Source organism: Lepidochelys kempii, chromosome 4, assembly GCF_965140265.1.
Source record: "Lepidochelys kempii isolate rLepKem1 chromosome 4, rLepKem1.hap2, whole genome shotgun sequence".
Lineage (NCBI taxonomy): Eukaryota > Metazoa > Chordata > Testudines > Cheloniidae > Lepidochelys > Lepidochelys kempii.
Genome location: NC_133259.1, coordinates 12,661,640 through 12,681,836, shown reverse-complemented (window position 1 = coordinate 12,681,836; position 20,197 = coordinate 12,661,640). Strand labels below are relative to the sequence as shown.

At 38.1% G+C, this 20,197-nt stretch overlaps 1 protein-coding gene across 10 annotated transcripts in view; it reads left to right on the top strand.

The window, feature by feature from the left end:
* RUFY3 (RUN and FYVE domain containing 3) overlaps window positions 1–20,197 on the top strand; it is a 97,070-nt gene that overhangs the window by 18,481 nt on the left and 58,392 nt on the right. For 7 of the 10 annotated variants that reach the window (XM_073340393.1, XM_073340390.1, XM_073340396.1 and 4 more), the window contains exon 2: window positions 5,942–5,995. The exons of the other annotated variants lie outside the window; for them this stretch is intronic. In XM_073340393.1, the coding sequence (XP_073196494.1) occupies window positions 5,942–5,995 (54 nt within the window). The remainder of the gene's footprint in view (window positions 1–5,941; window positions 5,996–20,197) is intronic. 10 annotated transcript variants of the gene reach the window in all.

Genomic DNA, 20,197 nt, shown 5'->3' with positions numbered 1-20,197 from the left:
TGAAAGAAAATGGGTTGCCTTTTTGCAAGATAAAAATGCCTTGTGAAGAATCTCTTAAATAATATTTACACTTCCTTGGCAATTCACATCCAAGGACTGTGAAGATCTTTACAGACACTAATGAATCAAGCCTCCAAAACCCCTGTAAGGTAGGGAGATACCTTTATATCTAATGGATACACGGGTGAATTGTGGGATAGAGGTTAAGTGACTTGCCTAAAATCATGCTGTGAGTCATTGATAGGAATAGAACAGAAGCCCAGTTGTACCATCACTTGCCCACAGTGGACAATTCCAATTAACCTTAATGGAAGTTGCAAGTGTGCAGTTGCGGAGATGATGGGGCCCTAGAAGTACTGACTCTTATTCCCTCATAAACAAACTTTTTTCATTCCCTTCCACTTTATTACCGATGTATGACTTTCCTGAATTATACAACTGAATGCAAATCTTTGCTCAATATCAAGTGCACGTCCATGATCATGGCACTACAAAAACGAAAAGATGCATGCTAAATAGCAAGTATATTAACACAAGGGGTGACAACATTGTGAGGAAAAACAAAAAACAGTTTGTGACAGTATGTCTTCACTAGAAACGCTGGAATTTAATTGGGAGGTGTGAGTAGAGTGACAAAAGTTAATGCAAATGTAAGACATTGACTCTACCCTGGAATATGTTGTGTTGGTCCCAGGATATTCGAGCAAAGGTGCGTGCGGTATTGGTGAGAGAGACAAGCTTTCGAGCTACACAGAGCTCTTCTTCAGGTCTGGGAAAGGTACGAAGAGTGTCACAGCTAAATACGAGATTGAATAGATAGTTTAGCATCAGTAGTTAGCACATATTCTAAGGGACACATTCATTATTGGTATTTTAAATTAATGTTTCCCAGTCAGGCTTTTCATAGTAGGTAACAACAAGATGGTTTAAAGGCCCTCAGATTCACTTTTGCTTAAATCCCGCATCATGTTAATTTCATTTTCTAACATGATGGTGGGTTTTTTGTTTTTGTCCTTTTTAAACATAGCATACCTTTCTGGTTCTCCTTAAGTGTTAAGGTCATAATAGGTATGTACAAAATATTTTTTTCCATTTAAACCATGTTCAGAGGAATGTGAATCTGATATAACATTTTAAGGCTGTGTAACACTTTTTTGGTGAATTTCCATGAGGACTCCAATTCCACATAAATGCCAGAGCATTGTACTAAATTATGGCAAGCCATTCTCTTACATCTGTATAACACAATGTTAGAAAATATGGTGGGCCTGCGCAGGTGAGCCACGGAAAATAAAAAGCAATAGTAAATCACTGTGGAAGCCACAGAGCCCCGTGCTCTAACACGTGGGGGCCCAGCTAAAGGTACTGTCACACTGTGTGCTGAGCCCCCTTGATATGTATGAGTAGGAACTCCAGCAGAGAGTGGTTATCCTGTGCCCGTGTTAGTTTTTCAAAACTACAATTTTGAAGTCTGCTTGATTTGAAATATATAGGTATTTGTGTGCAAGACAGTGCTATAAGGTTTTACTCAGTTTTTTATGAGGGGTATATATGGGATATTTAAGTGAAGAAACTTAAAGGAACACTTGTCCTGGGCTTTAGGCTCTGTGGCTGACCTTTTCCTCCCACCAATCCTCAATCAGAAAAACGTGTAAATCAAAGCAGATATTTCATTTAACTCTGGTTCTTCCCACTATGTCACAGGCCACGACCCCTCCCCCCCTTCCTTAATTTGTAGTTAAGTCCTTCGTGTAGTGGGGGGTTTTGAGGCTGTGCAGTGCTATGGAATATCACTACTTTTCCCCTTGTGCGGTCTTTTTGACCAGTTTGTCACACAAGATCTTATGTTGTCTCTTCTTCAAAGCACACAGGCCAAGGGAATGAGTGAACTTCTGGGTTTGGGAAAGCATTCTGCTAAAGTGGATAGCCACAATGGTCTTGGGCATGGGCACTGGCATTATAGTTTCCTGGACTTAACATATTTTAAGGGGTTTCTATCTCAACCCAAATCTGTCTTCATCATAATTTCAATTTTTAGAAAACTGAACACAGCTATGTAACATTTCTCATCACTAATTGCTTTTTAAAAATTGGTATGTTAGCAGTCAACAGAGCTGTTAGAAATTTATTGGACACTGAGTCCCTTTTGGGTTTTTTAAATCTTATTTGCTTATGAAAATGCAGCTTTTTTAATGCCTAGTATTTTCTGCTTTTTAAGAATTTTTGCTTAAGGCTGCTTCTCATACAGGAGAACATATGTATGATCAAATTCCATTATTAGCTGCACTACTTATTATGAGTTTTGGTATACGTGGCCTTTTAAGTATTGTGTCTGCTCTGGAATCTCAGAGGAAAAAAATTGCAAATTTGAATGATCACCCCCAAAAAGGCAAAGGTGGGACAAAGGATTGTTTTAATGTAAATCTATGCGGTCCCTTCAGGAGTAGCCACCATTTTATAAGGTTCTTCATAGCAGAAACGAAATGGTGGCACAGAGGACAGCTGCCCTGTCATATACACACTCTTTCTCATTGCTTGTACATTTCCTTACTCATTCAGTCAATGTTTATGAACACTTTTTAAGAAAGGTCGGGTAGATTTATTTAAAATCATCCTTATACACTGGACAAAAGGGTCATTACAAATTGTGTGAAGTAACGAAAGGAAAATTTTAAAAATGCAGGAGATTCTTTGACACTAGTGTGAAGATATTGGGAGGGGGAAAATATTTCTAATGAATGCAGTACTGGGTGCTGCAGAGGAGCCACTTACTGGCTAGTAGGCAAAGTAGATATATTTATCTCTGACAATGTGTGTAAGTTTATCGTTTGTGTCTGGGGGTTGCTTCAGCTCATACAGCCTGTTAGTTTTCTAATTTTTTTTAAGCAATATGCATGTGTGTTCTGTGGCACAGTAACTTTTATCCCACACTTCTTCTGTGTTGTAAAGTAGCAACACCTCTCTGATTTGGAAAATAGATGAAGATAGACTTAGTTACAAATAATTTATTGTATTCATAACATATGTAAAATGTCACCGTATTTTTCTCCTTAAAACACAGGCAGCATTGCTACTTAGGTATATTAGAGGTTTTAATATGAATCTGTCCTTAAAGCTTTTTTCTTCCTGCACTTTTCCAAACAAAAGCTTCACAGTACACTTATTTTTATGTAATATTACAAATCCATAACATTAGACTTTTCAAGATTTTAATTTGACTGTGAAAACTTTTTTAAAATTTTTTTTGCAGTCTTGAACTGAAGTCTTTATCTTTCTGTAACCTGAATTGGGTTGATATACAGTAATTAAGACTTGGAACACTGTGGTGATGTTGGCAAAAGCAGAATCAAAGTTGGAAATGCTGTTAAAGAGATGCCATGAAGATGAAATACAGTCATTTTAAAAAATGAATTTTAAGTATTTTCACTTACTACAGCTGTCCCAGTATTCACAATTTTGAGTGTTTCCTGTCTCTATTTAAAAAAAAAGTCTGTTCCTTTTTGCTGTGTGAGAGACCCACACAAATGGGGGGGAAACTGATAACAGAGTTAACATAGAAACTGACCATACACAAAGTGCTGTCAATTGAACAAGAAATAAAGAAGAAACAAAAACATTTTGCTCTACATTTGTTAAACTAATTTTGGGTGTTACTTGTAGTAATAAGATTTTCGACAAAAGTGTAACTTCTAAGTTGATTCAGTTTCTCTTAGTACCAGTTTTTTCACTCGCTCACAAACTTTCTCATGAATTTGGTTTTATGCAGCTAATGGTTCCTTTAGCCTCAGCTGTAAGCTCAACTTTATGCAGCTCCTGTGCTGCTCCCAGCTCTGAAAGTGAATAGGATTGATGCCTATGGTGGTGTGTGGAAAAAATTCCCTGGAAATATCTGTGTTTTTCTTTAAAACCCTAGCTCTGGGATGTCAAATATATGGCTTGTGGGCCAGATTTGGCCCATGCGATGCCCACCAAAAGGTTTCTTGAACCTTCCTTTGAAGTATCTGGTACAGAATACTAGACTAGTTGGACTTAACTGATCTGACCTGATATCGTGATTCATATGTTAGAAACTGTTGGCCTTCAGGGATATTTTTGTGCGTTAACAGCTAAAGAAAACAGAAATGTCAGAAGATCACTGCAGGAAGGCACACTACAATATCTAACTTTTTAAAAAGTAATAAATTAAATCTGTTGTTTGTGCAGTCATCAGCAGGCATGTAGATCAGACGATCATAATAGCAAAGCCTAGGGTTTGGTGGAAAATACCTTATGATGTCATGGGTTTTAGATGTGGGGATCCATGGGAAGAGATAAGATTGAGGGAAAGAAAGTAAATATAGAATTGGAGATTCACAAGTGTCTTGTACTATGCATGCATTAGATGTGGAGGATGACAAAAATCAAAGCAGAGGAAAAGGAAAAAGTGTATTAACAATCTGCTGATGCCTAGTGAACATTTTTCTTCATTGTATTTGGAAATTTTTAACATTGTGGGTTTTTTCCTCATTTATTCTTTATTACCATGAACATTTGCACAAAGAAGGAATGAATCTTTGTTTAATCATCTGTTTCTGTTTCTGATGGTGATGTGATTGTGACTTAAAACCTCTGGAATTCCTTTACATGTATGTAAATAAGGATTAGGGAATTATTAGGGGCTGGGGCTGTTCTTTACCAGTGCTTGTAAATCCTATTAATTAACAAGAATTACTAGACCCTTTTATGATTTAAACTACAAAACTGTATCCAATAGATATTAGGCACCTCTTATCTTAAATAATTTCATTATAGAAAGCGTTTCCCACAAATATTAAATTACTGAATAACACTAGCTTCAATACTTATAAAGATTCTGTCCTGTGAAAATGAAATGCAGTTTCACTCCATTACTCTCAATATATGCAACAGCTTTGCTTTAGAATAAGAAAAACGGAACATCTGGAAAATACAAGAATTCTGGTGTGAAACTAATTTCCAAAAAATAATCAGAATGAGCTGTTTAGTTTTAGAATATGAAGATTGGTGAGTAAGAATATGCTATGGGAGATTTTTATCTTCTGCTCAATAATTTTAGGATCTCTATCACATTTTCACTTTTATTTTATATGCACAGTATGACTGTCTTTGCTATTCACAAATTAACAGTGTTTCTTTGGAGGAGAAGGTTAGCTGTAGCTTTCCCGGGGGGCGGGGGGAAGCGGCGGGCAGGAAGGAGATCTTAGTGGAATGTGTACTTTGCTCAGTACCTCCCTCCCCCGCCCCGCCTCTTCACTTCTCTGCTAGGATCTCTACCTCTGCCCCCTTGCCTATCAGCTGTCTACAGAAGTGCATCGCAGAGTAAGAGACAGTTACGGAGATGTCAGTGTACCCTCATTTGTGTGAAACAATTTAAACTATGACATGACTGAAGTCATCTTGGACATATCTGCAGCATATTGGAAATCTGAGTTATGGTCCGTTCTAGCCTAATTGATTTTACTAAAAAAGACTTACAGGGCTTGTTTTTCATTTGTAGGCATGTTTAGGTGGTCATATGGAAAGAGGACTGAGGCAGATGCTGAAGTTGCATAAAGTTAAATATGAGAACGTCAGTACTTAGATTTGTATAGTTCTAAAAAAAAATACGTCTTTCTAGTTGGATTTTTTTATTAATAAATGTTTTACAGAAGTGTCAGCCTTAAGGCTTAAACAAACAAAAATCTCCAAACCTAACTGTGCAATAAATGCTTTCTTTTCTCTGATAAAGCTTTGCTATATTGCTTTGTGCAGACTAATAAATGCTTTTGAATTGCAAATCTTACTACTGCAAACTGAGTGTTGTATTACAGAAATCTCCTCTTCTGTTTTCCCTTTCTTATATCTTGATTTTGATTCTTTCCTTTAGATCATGGCTTGCATGACATTTTATCTTTCTTTTCCTTTCTTTTTGCTGTTTGCAAAGACTCTTGGGAGGATTTGACAGATTTGGTGGAGCAATTGCGTGATGATACTGAAGGTGCGTGCCACACCAACATCTTTCAGCTATTATTTCCTCTTTTAATTGGCTTTTAATGTGTTACTTTGATCCTGAGCACCAGCTACGGTATTCTTTTGCAATGACAATAACTGTGGATCTGCAAATATACTTGTCTGATTGAACTGGGTTCAAAGCCTAAATATACCAGACTAGTTGCTTTCTGGTATTGATGTGTAGTTACTACTGTTAGGGTTCTAAAGAAAATATCTTCAGTCACTATAAGCATATGTGCATGTATTTTTGAGTTTTACTTATTTACATTTTGAAAGGATATTGTGAAGACTTTTGGTTCCAAATTTGCTCTAACTTGACGTTGGTCCCATCTGGATAGTCTTGCCTTCTAAATGCTTTGTTAATTTATTCTTTTTAAAATAATGGAAAAACAAAAAGCAATTGATATTCCTTAGTAATAAATTAGCATCTGCCACACCTCTCAACCAGCGACAGTTCCTGTGTGTAAAGACTTAAAATGAAGATGAGACAATTATGGGAACTGTAAAAGATGTGGGATTAACTTCTTTATCTTGATGTATGCTGTCTTTGGCTGTCATCTTCATGAGCCAACAGTTATATTACCTCTCCCACTTTCTCTCTCTAATGTCCTGGGACCAACGTGGCTACAGCAACACCGTATCCAACAGTTATAATGTACATTTACAGGGTAGAGCAATATAAATCAAAGCAGTTTTAAATAATTGATTAAAATCACTTGAATTTTAATCAATTATGGATTTACGTCATGTTGAAGTTTTGTAAAACTAACTTGAAAACTTGTGCTATTATATAACCAAATTAATTACAAATTCTTTTTAAAAATATAGTGGTAGGGTATCTTCTTTGAATGTTATAAAACAGCTATAGGCAAAAACCAAAATATTAATATTTTCTTAGTGGATAAAATCTTTGTCACTTAAAACAAAAGTGCTTCAGCGTTAATTAAATTTTTTTAGACTTTAAATACCTTAGCACAATAATTGTGAACTCTTTTATACGTACAGGCCAAGTTTTCAAAACTAGGAGCCTAAAGTTAGGCTCTTAAGCCCAAATTTAGGCACCTGAGAATAGGATTTTTAAATGTACCTAAATGATTTAGGTGCTCAGGTCCCATTATCTTCAAACTGCAGACCGTTATAGAGAGGTATAGCCTTGTTGAAGCATTTCAGCTTTCTTGACTTGTGGAGGCTCAGTATATTGGAAGGTAATGTTGGTTGCAAATATAGGAGAGGCTGATTGCTTATCAATGTTGTGTTTTGATTGAGTTTGTGGTGTTCTCATAATAAGGATGTTAATGAGGTCCTGGATTAGTCTTTTACAGCATAGATGATGATTTTAAGTGTGAAATCTACAATCTTGTTCTACTAACAATTAGGAAGCTAATTAAAGAAACATATAAAATATCTAGTTTAGCAATTTAAGATTATAAAATGGGAAGAAAGTAAAGAGCTCTTTACATGTAAATAAAATATCTTATTTAAATAAGAAAAAAATATTTTTTATAAACTGCCAAGATTTTTATCTTCCCTGATAATTTATAGTAGTGAAGGCAAGATACCAAGGCAAGCTTGATGAGAGATGGATATATATATTGTACTTACATTTGATATATAGAAGAGCCTCTTAAGTGTGTAACAGTGGGGTTTTTTAATTTCTTTTTTGTTTGCTTTAGGAAAATATTTAATTATTGTAAATGACCCAAAATATCAATAGACATTTTACAATTACATTGACTTGATATGTATAGGTACATATCTTAATACAGAGTTTATAATATTAAGTAACATATATTGATCTATCATTAACATTTCCCTTTTTAAACAAGATTATTTAAACACAAACTCAATGTGCACGTGCATATATGTGTATAAATTATCAGTGGTTCTCCACCAGGGATATGTGTGTCGCTGGGGGTACTTGGAGGTCTCCCGGGGGCACATTAACTCATCTAGATATTTGCCTAGTTTTACAACAGGCTACACAAAAAGCACTAGTGAAGTCCGTACAAACTAAAATTTCATACAGACAATGACTTGTTTATACTGCTCTGTATACCATACACTGAAATGTAAGTAAAGTATTTATATTCCAGTTGATTTATTTTGTAATTATATGGTAAAATGAGAACGTAAGCATTTTTTCAGTAACAGTGTGCTGTGACACTTTTGTATTTTTATGTCTGATTTTTTTAAAAGCAAGTAGTTTTTAAGTGAGGTGAAACTTGGGGGGTACTCAAGATAAATCAGAGTCCTGCAAGAGTACTGTAGTCTGGAAAGTTTGAGAACCACTGTATTATACCATTGATATATGCTTTGGGGGTCGGGGGATGTTGAACATTTTCCTGAGGAGGGGGTGGGGTGAGGAGGAGAAAAGAAAGCTTATGGGGGCAAAGGGGTTAATTCAGTTATCCTTTCTGTATGTCTTCCTTGACAATCCTCTAGGATTACTGTGTCTACATCAGAGTATCTCAGTTATTTCAATATTTCTGTTGTATTGTTTTCCTGTGTAAGATATACTAAACTCCTTTTTAAAAAAATGTTCATGTAAGGAGTTCCAGATCATGTAAATCCTTTTAGCTGTCCGGGAAAGTCAGTTTGAGGCACAAAAACATTTACAGACTACTTTTAATGATGTTAATAAGGCTTTCTGTTAAAATGTTGTATGCTTTTGCTTCTGACTGCGTTGTGTTCTAAATACAGCTGTGCCTTCTCCTTATTATGGGAAAAGTATCACACTTTAGCCTTAAAGTTATTTAGATTTTGAATGTATTTCCATGGAGAGGATATTCAAGGTCACGTGCAAAGGAAAAACATTGTTTGTCTGTGTTTTCATCATGATGTAAAAAAGAGAGCCTGTAGTTTGGGGGCTTTCTTTTGCTTGTTTTTTTCCTGAGATGTATTAGAAATATCAAGATTGTCTCTTCTCCTCCCTGCCCCTCCTCTTCTGTTTTTTGGAGGAAAGACTCCTTGGGTGACTCATGTATAGGGAGCTTTCCTGGTCCTTAACAGAAGAGGTTGCTAAATCCTTAAGAAAAAAAACCCAAACATTATTTGTTAAGTGTACAAATAAAATAGATGTTAACAAAAAAAAAATTTTAAAAACCATTTTTAAAAAAAAAAAAAGTCTGAATAAAAATTACTTCCCCTCTAAAAAAAATAAAAAATCAGGGTTCCTTTCTTTAATATCTGTGTTGTTATCTTGCCAGTTTTCCAATTCTCCTAGTTGTCCAGAGTAGACAAGACTTGAATTTATAATGTAAAAAAAGCAAGAAGGAAGAAAAAACTTTTTGCAGAAACATACTCTGCTTTCAGAGTAGTAGCCGTGTTAGTCTGTATCTGCAAAAAGAGGAGGACGACTTGTGGCACCTTAGAGACTAATCAATTTATTTGAGCATAAGCTTTCATGAGCTACAGCTCACTTCATCGGATGCATTGAAGTGAGCTGAAGCTCATGAAAGCTTATGCTCAAATAAATTGGTTAGTCTCTTAAGGTGCCACAAGTCCTCCTTTTCTTTATACTCTGCTTTGTTACATTGTAAAGAAACAAGTTACAAGCCCCCTTTTTTTTTTTTTTTCTTTGCAGGTCACCTTTAAGAGAACTGCTTTGCGTGTGTGGTACTCTGAGCATTTATTCCCACTTGTATTCCTTTTCCTTAAAATGGCAGCCAGTGAACTGTAACACTTGATGAAAGATTAAAACTGAGAGCATGTCTACATGAGGACCGTCAGGAACGTTAAACTGAATTAACTGAAGTTGTGAAGTGGATGGTCTCATTCAGAAGTAAAGTGGCAGTAGTTCAGTTCAGTTTAGTCCTCCTCCAGTAAATTTAAGGCCACTTTACACCCATGTGGACATTCTCATTCATAAGTAATGTGCTTTAACTTCACACCTTTAGTTAATTCCTCTTTATTTTGAGTTGGCTTGTCTATGTGGGGACCTGAGAGACGCTGGATTTTATAACTTTCTTTTAACTCTGTTACAGTTATTACTGATTTTATTTTCCATTCCAGCTACCAGAACTTTGCATAATATTCCTCCAGAGAGATTGTCAGTACAGCCTCAATTAGTTGAGATTCCCTGTAATTTAGAAGTGTCATGTCCCTGAGTGTCTCTTAATTACACTGAAAAATTTTTGTCCAAACTTATCTGATGCCCTTCATTACTTCTGTAAAAATGAGGTTGTACTGTAATTTTCTAATGCAAGCTCATCTTCTAAATTATTTTAGTGCATTTTGAACAAGCCACTGATCGCTGCTGTAGAAAGTACATTGTTAACTGGCAGAAATTGTATTTGGAGGCAGATACAAGATGTAGAACTGCAAGAAGCTGAGCACATTGAGGGAGGGATAAATGAGCTCCTCAAAAAGAGAGACTGCAAATTTATACTTTGCGTAAATTTTCCCTATCTCGATGATTCACTGTCTCCTATAATGTTTCCAGGGGGCTTTACACACCTTTGGAAATTCTATTTATAAACTAGCAATGGATGTAGTCTCTCTAGATGCACTTGAAATTATACCAGACTTCGAAGTTCAATAGTTTGAGCTGCTAAAATTAATTGGTTGTATACAAATGAGTCTGGATGCTAACTGAGGTTTTGTCTACACTATACAGCTTTTAGTGACACGGCCTTGTTGCAAAAAGTCGGCCAGCATAAACGCTGTTTGTCTTTACTTTTGCTGACAAAATACAGTACTTCCATCCCCTACAAGTGGGATTTGTGTTGTCAACAGGAGAGCCTTCTGTCAATCTAGCACTGTCTATACTGAGGGCTAGGTTGGCTTAACTATGCCGTTCAGGGGTGTGGATTTTTCACACCCCTTAGTGACGTAGTTAAGCTGACTTGATTTTCTAGTGTAGACCAGGCCCAAGACAGAACGTGATATTGTCTGTGGTGTGGGGCTTGTTCACTTGGCAAAAATAGTGCTTTGCAAATATGTAATTGGGATAAACCAATAACACTTCAAAATATTTACGTGATACAGCTTCCATATCTTTTTGAATACATGGAAATAGTCTTTCCAGTTTTTGGTTAAGATTCACCCTGTACATTTAGAGCCTAGATGAAATTTAAGGGAGCATTTAAAAGTATTCTAATGAATGGGAGTAACCCTAAATAGATTAGATCACATTGGCAGAAACATCCCATGACATTCTGTACTTGATAAAGCTTCTAGTTTAATATTTCTTAATTTTTCAAAATGAATTTAGCTATAGAGAGAAGGGAGAAACGCAGTCTGGGTCAAAAGCACTTAAGTCCCTTTTTCTAAATTGACTTAAGTCCTTGGGAGCCTAAATTACATTGACTTTCTGTGTGACTTAGGTTCCTGAGTGCTTAAATCACATTTGGAAAAACTCATGAGCCCTTTTGGTGCTTTTGAAAATTTTTATCCTCTGCGTCACTTAGCTTCTCCATGGAACAAGATGGAGAGAGGCCTGTGGTGCATCCAGTTACAGGTGGAATATGGGTTACCCTTGACATATATTTTACAAGACTAAAAATACAGAGTTTGCAGTCTCAGGAAAGCAGTGTGATTGGCCAGACAGGCTATTTTTGAGGTTACCTGTATTGTGGGATAATCTGTCCGCAACTCCGGTTCATTTATTCTGAGCATTACTACTGGCACCCAATACTCAAACTTAAATATTGGTACCAGAAAGAGGTCTGTTCTGTGGAAGTTTCCACTTCTAGATTATAAAATCATCTGAAAGTATATTTGAGAAAATTTAAGGTGAAATCCTGGCTGCATTGAAGTCAAAGGCAAAACTTCAGTGAGGCCAGAATTGCATCCTTACTGTTTGCTGCCTCTTATGTATGGTGAAAATCAAACAAACAGCTGCTTACAGTGACAGTGGCAGTAGAGAGAAGTTGCAGAGTACATGGGTTAGATCTAAGATCCTGAAATCTATATGTAGTGATTTTAGCTAAACTATGCTTCTTGTAGCTTAAGCAGTCATTTGTGTTCCAGCATGAGCTGTAGGCAGTTCCATAAATCCCTCTAGGTGTTCTAGTTACATGAAAACTCTCTTTCCTTAAACTACTGACAGGTTTCAGAGTAACAGCCGTGTTAGTCTGTATTCGCAAAAAGAAAAGGAGTACTTGTGGCACCTTAGAGACTAACCAATTTATTTGAGCATAAGCTTGGTTAGTCTCTAAGGTGCCACAAGTACTCCTTTTCTTTTTCCTTAAACTGCATGCTAAGACTGTAGGTTCGAGTGTTGAACACTGGAACAATGTACAGTATGTTATGTGAATTGAATCTATTCCGGGGTTTAAATAATATAGCAATAGTAGCAACATGTTACCTATGAAGTTGTCCTGTATGGTTTCTTTGATGTTTCCATTAGCAATTTATTTGTGTTGTACAGTTGAACCTCAGAGTTATGATAACCAGAGTTATGAACTGACCAGTCAACCCACACCTCATTTGGAACTGGAAGTACGCAATAAGGCAGCAGCAGAGACCCAAAAAACCCACAAATGCAGCACAGTACTGTGTTAAATGTAAACTTATTTTAAAAAAAAAATTTACAGGGTAAGGAAACTGTCTATGCTTGTTTCATTTAAATTAAGATAGTTAAAAGCCGCGTTTTTCTTCTGCAAAGTAAAGTTTCAAAGCTGTATTGAGTCAATGTTCAGTTGTAAACTTTTGAAAGAAAACCATAACGTCTTGTTCAGAGTTACGAGCAACCTCCATTCCCAAGCTGTTTGTAACTCTGAGTGTCTACTGTAAATAGAATCTCTTTTGGGTAATTGCCTTGTTATTCCGTCCTAATTTGAGCAATGGATTCAACAAAGTACTATGACATGACAATTCAATATTGCAGTAGTGCTTTGGTATTATATTGGGATATCACTGAAAGAACTTCTCTTGTAGAGCAACTGTCTGATTGCAAAGATATAAGCTTCTGTTTACCTACAATAGCTTCGTAATCAGTCATTCCCAGTGATGGGAAAGGAATTTAAAAAATTGTGATGATTTAATGAGATTTAAGTAAAATGTAATGTATTCATTCCATATGGGTGGCTCTTTAAAGGAACTTCACATCTTGTTCGGTAGTGAATCGTAGAATCATAGAACTGGAAGGGACCTTGAGAGGTCATTTAGTCCAGTCCCTGCACCTGAGGCAGGACTAAATATTATCTAGACCATCCCTGCTGGGTGTTTTTCCAACCTGCTCTTAAAAGTCCCCAGTGATGGAGATTCCACCACCTCCCTAAGCAATTTATTCCAGTGTTTAACCACTCTGACAGGAAGTTTTTCCTAATGTCCAACCTAAACCGCCCTTGCTGCAATTTAAGCCCATTGCTTCTTGTCCTAGCCTCAGAGGTTAAGAACAACAATTTTTCTCACTCCCCCTTGTAACACCCTTTTATGTACTTGAAAACTGTTATCATGTCCCCTCTCAGTCTTCTCTTCTCCAGGCTAAACAAACCCAGTTTTTTCAATCTTCCCTCATAGGTCATGTTTTCTAGACCTTTAATCGTGTTCGTTGCTCTTTTCTGGACTTTCGCCAATTTTTCTACATCTTTCCTGAAATATGGCACCCGGAACTGGACACAATACTCCAGTTGAAGCCTAATCAGTGTGGAGTAGAGCAGAAGAATTACTTCTCATGTCTTGCTTACAATACTCCTGCTAATATATCCCAGAATATTTTTTTTTGCAACAGCGTTACACTGTTGACTCATATTTAGCTTGTGATCCACTATGACCCCTAGGTCCCTTTCCGCAGTATTCCTTCCTAGTCAGTCATTCCCATTTTGTATGTGTGCAACTGATTGTTCCTTCATAAGTGGAGTGCTTTGCATTTGTTCTTATTGAATTTCATCCTATTTACTTAGACCATTTCTCCAGTTTGTCCAGATCATTTTGAATTTTAATCCTATCTTCCAAAGCACTTGCAACCCCTCCCAGCTTGGTATCGTCCACAAACTTTATAAGTGTACTCCCTATGCCATTATCTAAATCATTGATGAAGGTATAGAACAGAACCGGACCCAGAACTGATCCCTGTGGGACCCCACGCATTATGCCCTTCCAGCATGACTGTGAACCACTGATAACTACTCTTTCGGAATGATTTTCCAACCAGTTATGCACCCACCTTATAGTAGTTCCATCTAAGTTGTATTTCCCTAGTTTGTTTTTGAGAAGGTCATGTGAGACAGTATTAAAAGCCTTATTAAAGTCAAGATATACCACATCTATTGCTTCCCCCATCCACAAAGCTTGTTACCCTGTCAAAGAAAGCTATCAGGTTGGTTTGACCCGAAGTGTTTTTGACAAATCCATGTTGACTGTTGTTTATCACCTTTTTATCTTCTAGGTGTTTGCAAATTGATTGCTTAATTATTTGCCCTATTATCCTTCCGGGTACAGAAGTTAAGCTGATTGGTCTGTAATTTCTCGGGTTGTCCTTGTTTCCCTTTTTATAGATGGGCACTATATTTGCCCTTTTCCAGTGTTCTGGAATGTCTCCCATCTTCCATGACTTTTCAAAGACCATTGCTAATGGCTCATATATCTCCTCAGTCAGCTCCTTGAGTATTCTAGGATGCATTTCATCAAGCCCTGGTGATCTGAAGACATCTAACTTGTCTAAGTAATTTTTGACTTGTTCTTTCCCTATTTTAGACTCTGATCCTACCTCATTTTCACTGGCATTCACTATTTCAGACGTCCCATCACCACCAACCTTCTTGGTGAAAACCGAAACAAAGAAGTCATTAAGCACCTCTGCCATTTCCACATTTTCTGTTATTGTCTTTCCCCCCTCATTGAGTCATAATGAGCCGACTCTGTCCTTAGTCTTCCTCTTGCTTCTAATGTCTTTGTATATATATGATGAATATGTATGTATAAAGCAGTACATCATCTGTTAAATTCCCAGGGGAGGCAAACTATAAGAATCCTGTCCATCCTTGATTTCAGAATGGATTTAAATAGTACAAGTCTGTTTCCTGTAATTAAAACATTGTACTTATTTTATGAGTATTTAGAAAATTAATGTAAGGTATTGTTTATTATCATTTCCCAGAAGCTAACAAAAGGAAGTATTCAGAGATATTAACTTTGTTTTAACTGCAGTCACATGCAGTATCTCTTTATAATGAACAACACTATTCTATTTCTGGCTTTTTTTTCTAAACTCCATTTTTAGTATAGGTGATTATCCTCTACCTGCACTGTCAATTTTATGAATTAGCAATCTGCGCAACATACAAACTAGGTGAATTATTATATTAAAATAATAATAGTTTTGTAAAGGCAATCTGTAAACCTTATTCACTAAAGTAACTCCTTTTATTGAAGTTTGGCCTTCTGTGAGAGTTGAATTCTTAAATTATTACTTTGAAGTTAACTAAAATATATTAAAATAAATTACAAATGGATTTTGTTTGTTGCAAATTCCTTGTTGTCATTCCTTCCATGTTCCAGGATCAAAGCCACGGTATACTTGGAGATTTTACACTTAGTGGAATAACAGAACACTACAAGGAAGATGGGTTATTTTATCAGTCCATCAACTTCTTGGGCAGGGACCCAGAATAAAAACTGACTGATGTAGCTGAATTTGACTTTTACTCTGGAGACTAGAAATAAAAGAACCTATTACAACAATCAATTACTTCCTTAAATGTGTTTTCCAGAGTATAAAATAAACCGTGAATGGGTATTGTCATAAGACTGTTCACATGCATACCAAGGCTTCCTTTTATTCCTTTCCTACCATTCAGAAAGGAAAACAAAAATTTCCTAGGAACTTTCAGCAATGGAATCCTAAACTTTAGGCTTTCTTAATAGTGAGAGTTAACTATTATTTCCTCCTTTAAAATAAATCCAGACTGATTCGTCATAACTTAAATATTCTTCTCTCAATTCTTCCATGTATAGTAGTAGATTTTCTGAGCTTTGAGTTTTAGAAGAGAGAGGATTTTTTTTATTGTGCACACACAGTTTAACTAGGAAAAGCAGAGCTTCTTTCTCTTTCTTCATCAGTTAAGTTCTGCATTACCTTATCAAATTCCTGATCGAAATAAAATTCACTCCGTTCTTTGAAAACACTTGTTCCTTCTGGTGTCTCGCTGCTGACCTTACTAAGTTCATGGTCTCCTGAGCTGCTTCTCTGGTCAAACCACCTCATGGGGATTACGTAACACTTTGCAGTACAGAGGAGCATGCTTTATATTCAGTTCCAGATCTTTAGCTGTAGTACTTGTACCTCAGCATCTTGAAGAATCGCAGTTACTGTAGGGTAAGTAACTGTTCTTTATTTCTGACATCACTAACACTTCCCTTCGATCGGGAAGCTCAAGACTGCATCGATCCATCCAAAGTAAGGAAGGCCATAGACTGAAAAATATTTCAGATATGTGGCTTTGTTTTTCGGCATGTTAATGTTCTTCAGAGAGTCTGCGAAATGTTTGTAGACAGTCAGTGCTGGGGTTGTTGTGATAGACTCTTAAAGTTCTTAGTTGGCATTTGGATTTTTGGTCCTGGAGTCTGAATTGGAGGCTATCACATTTCTACTAAGCTTTGCTCCCTCTTGAAAGTAATTTTGATGGAAGTAACAATAGTGAGGAAAAATAGTGCATGTCTGGTGATGTGTGAAGTAAATTACTGTATAATAGCTGCTTTTTCCTTTTGTATGTGTGAATTTAGTACTTGTGAAAAGTGTTAGCTATGAAGCCTTCTACCCACAAAACAGGTCCAGTACAGGTAATGGCAGTGCATATGTATCCTCCCCAGTTCATAGGTGTAATTCAGCCCTGACATGAAGAGACCATCTTAGGGTAAAGAGGTAATTTGGTTCCTATGCCCATTCAATTTACTGTTGTGCAGTAAGGGTCAGTTAGTACCTATAGCAGTGTAGACATCTGTCCACTGGGAATTGGAGTGAGATCTGCTAATCCTTAATGTTAAGAAAAAAAAATATTTAAAAACGTTCTGAATGAATGGAGTTATTAGGTGCAATGAGGTGTACAAACCCCACCCTGGAGAGGAAGGGGACAAGGAGGCTGCTCTGGGCCCACATCACACCTGCAAGGCATGCACTGGGTGATGGAAGAGCTTAAAAGGTGAGCAGAGTAGCTCACTTGCAGGAAGCCAGTGGAGGTGATCTATGCTCTGAACTCTGCAAAAGGAGCACTGTAGGAGGCCCATCTGCCAGAGCTCCTGTCTGCTGATGGTCTGCCCAACTTGCTGAAGGAAAAGGACTAGATATTTGCAAAGTTTAAGACTTCTTCGATTTATTTTGTTTTACATGTCTTTGCTGTTTCTTGTTGCATGGAACTCCAGAGTGCAGGACTCAGTGACCTACCTTTGGACACTACACTGGAACCCGGAGAAGAGGGCAGGTTCAGGTTCCCCTACTCACCCCCATTGGTCTGGAGACAAAAAGTCTCTCCCCCCCATACTAGAGACTGAGGACCAGAATACCCCACATTCTAGAGAGTCCCGCCTCTGGGAATTTGGCCATGTGAAGCCCCTTGTTGGTCATCAGAACTAGCATTTTTTGGATTCTTTACATACCCCAGAAGAGATGGACACAGCTTGTGGCCCAGCTAGTAGAGGTCTGAGTCTCCGAGGGGCCAGATGACTGCAGGGCTGGAGCAACTATCAAGAGTGGGACTCCAAGACAGAAGAGCGCCTGTAGTGCCTGATGGTTAGGCAGCACCTATGGGGGAGCAGAGCCTTTCACACTAGTTAACGTGAAAAATACATTTGCTCTTTCATTAACAGGTCTGTTCCATACCAACAGTCCTGGAAGTGCATCGATTGCTTTGGTGTGCTATGGTGAATTCAAGTTGAATTTTTGTTCTGTTTACTTCATGGGCAATTCCAGTTCCCATCGTTATCCACTGGTTAAGGGAAAAATGTGAAATATGGTTTCCCCTCAGATTTCCTCTTCCTTTTGAAGTAGCATGAAATTTGGAATATTAATGATATGCATTATAAGAGAGGAAATAATGTTTTGGATTATGTTACTACTGCTTAGGGTTTTTCTATACAGGTACTTAAATGGTTTCCATCACCATACATAGCTGAGCAGCTGTCAGGTATTTAAGTATCAAAATATATAATCTTGCTTCAGTTTCAAATATTTGTTTTCTTCACTTGCTTGTTGAATATGTGCATGCTTCTGTAGGGCAGAGTACCATTCTGTATAGACACTTAGTGATCCTCAGCCCTGGCCTACACTAGGACTTCAGGTCGAATTTAGCAGCGTTAAGTCAATGTAAACCTGCACCTGTCCACACGATGAAGCCCTTTTTTCCGACTTAAAGGGCTCTTAAAATCGATTTCCTTACTCCATCCCTGACAAGTGGATTAGCGCTTAAATCGGCTTTGCCGGGTCGAATTTGGGGTACTGTGGACACAGTTTGACAGTATTGGCCTCCGGGAGCTATCCCAGAGTGCTCCATTGTGACCGCTCTGGACAGCACTCTCAACTCAGATGCACTGGCCAGGTAGACAGGAAAAGAACCGCGAACTTTTAAATCTCATTTCCTGTTTGGCCAGCGTGGCAAGCTGCAGGTGACCATGCAGAGCTCATCAGCAGAGGTGACCATGCAGAGCTCATCAGCAGAGGGAACGGGGGCCTGATGATATGTACCCAGAACCACCCGCGACAATGTTTTAGCCCCATCAGGCATTGGGAACTCAACCCAGAATTCCAATGGGCAGCGGAGACTGCGGAAACTGTGGGATAGCTACCCACAGTGCAACACTCCGGAAGTCGACGCTTGCCTCGGTACTGTGGAAGCACTCCGCCGAGTTAATGCACTTAATGAACTTAGAGCATTTTCTGTGGGGGGACACACACTCGAATATATAAAAATGATTTCTAAAAAACCGACTTCTATAAATTCGACCTAATTTCGTAGTGTAGACATACCCTCAGTCATTTCTGCCACTAGGTCTATTAAAACTGCTAACAAATGTGGTGAATGGGTAGACTGCATACCAAGTGGCAAAGGGTATGTCTACACTGCAATGAAGAACCCACAGCTGGCCCATGCCAGCTGACTCAGGCTCATGGGGCTGTTTCATTGCACTATAGGCTTCCAGGCTTGGGCTGGAGCCTGGGCTCTAGGACCCTCCCACCTGGTAGGGTCCTCAATCCTGAGCTCCAGCCCGAGACCAGAAGTCTACACAGCAAAGAAACAGCCCTGTAGTCCGTGCCCCATGAGCCCAAATCAACTGGCAGTGCCAGCCACGGATGTCTAGTTTCTGTGTAGACCCACCCCTAGTGCACATAAAGCTTTATAACAGGTAGAATGTTACAAAGAATGGAATCCCTTGCCCTGGGGAGCTTTTAGTCTAAAATCATGAGTGTACAATTCAAATCAGAACAAACACCGTGGTGGTTGATCGTTCTAGCTGGAAAGCTTTGCAGAAAAGATGCATTTCCAGGAACATTTTGAAGCAGGAAAGAAGAGTGCTTAGGGACATGAGTTAGTTGACATGCAGTTCCAAGTGAAAGGAACAGCATGTAAGGAGACAAAGGAGTAGTTAATGGGTGGAAAGTAGGCAGCTGGAAGGGGGAGTGTAAGAGCTCATCAAGGAAGTGATGTTGGCAGGAAAGGAGTTGTGAAACATGTGATTGCTTTTTCCCCCTATTAAGGCACTATCTGTGCTAAAATATAACAATTGAGGGACCCAGTTACAATAGTGAAAGTAATACCGTAGACAGGACTGAAACCCATACGTGGGGTAACACTTCAGCAATACAGATTTCCTGCGTAGTGGTACGTTGCAACTTTTCATCCTTGTCAGGGCAGGGACAGTCATGTCATACGGAGGCTCCCTGGCCTTTTTTTTTTTTTTTTTTTATAGTGTGGATGGTGCTATAAAGAGATGGGTAGAGTGACAAAAAATGATACTGTTTGATTGGCATTTTGGATGGGTTGGAAGGAGAAAAGGAAGGTAAGGGGAGGCCTGAAAACAGGAAGTTTTACTAGTTAAGGTGGGAAATAATTTGTCCATACTCTGGTTCTAGCAGTGGGAGGAGAGTCCGTCTCATAGACGTTATGGTCAGAAGGGACCACGTGATTATCTAATCTGGCCTCCTGCACATCGCAGGCCACAGAACCTCACCCACTCACTCCTGTAATAGACCCCTAGCCTCTGGCTGAGTTACTGAAGTCCTCAAATCGTGGGTTAAAGACTTCAAGTTACA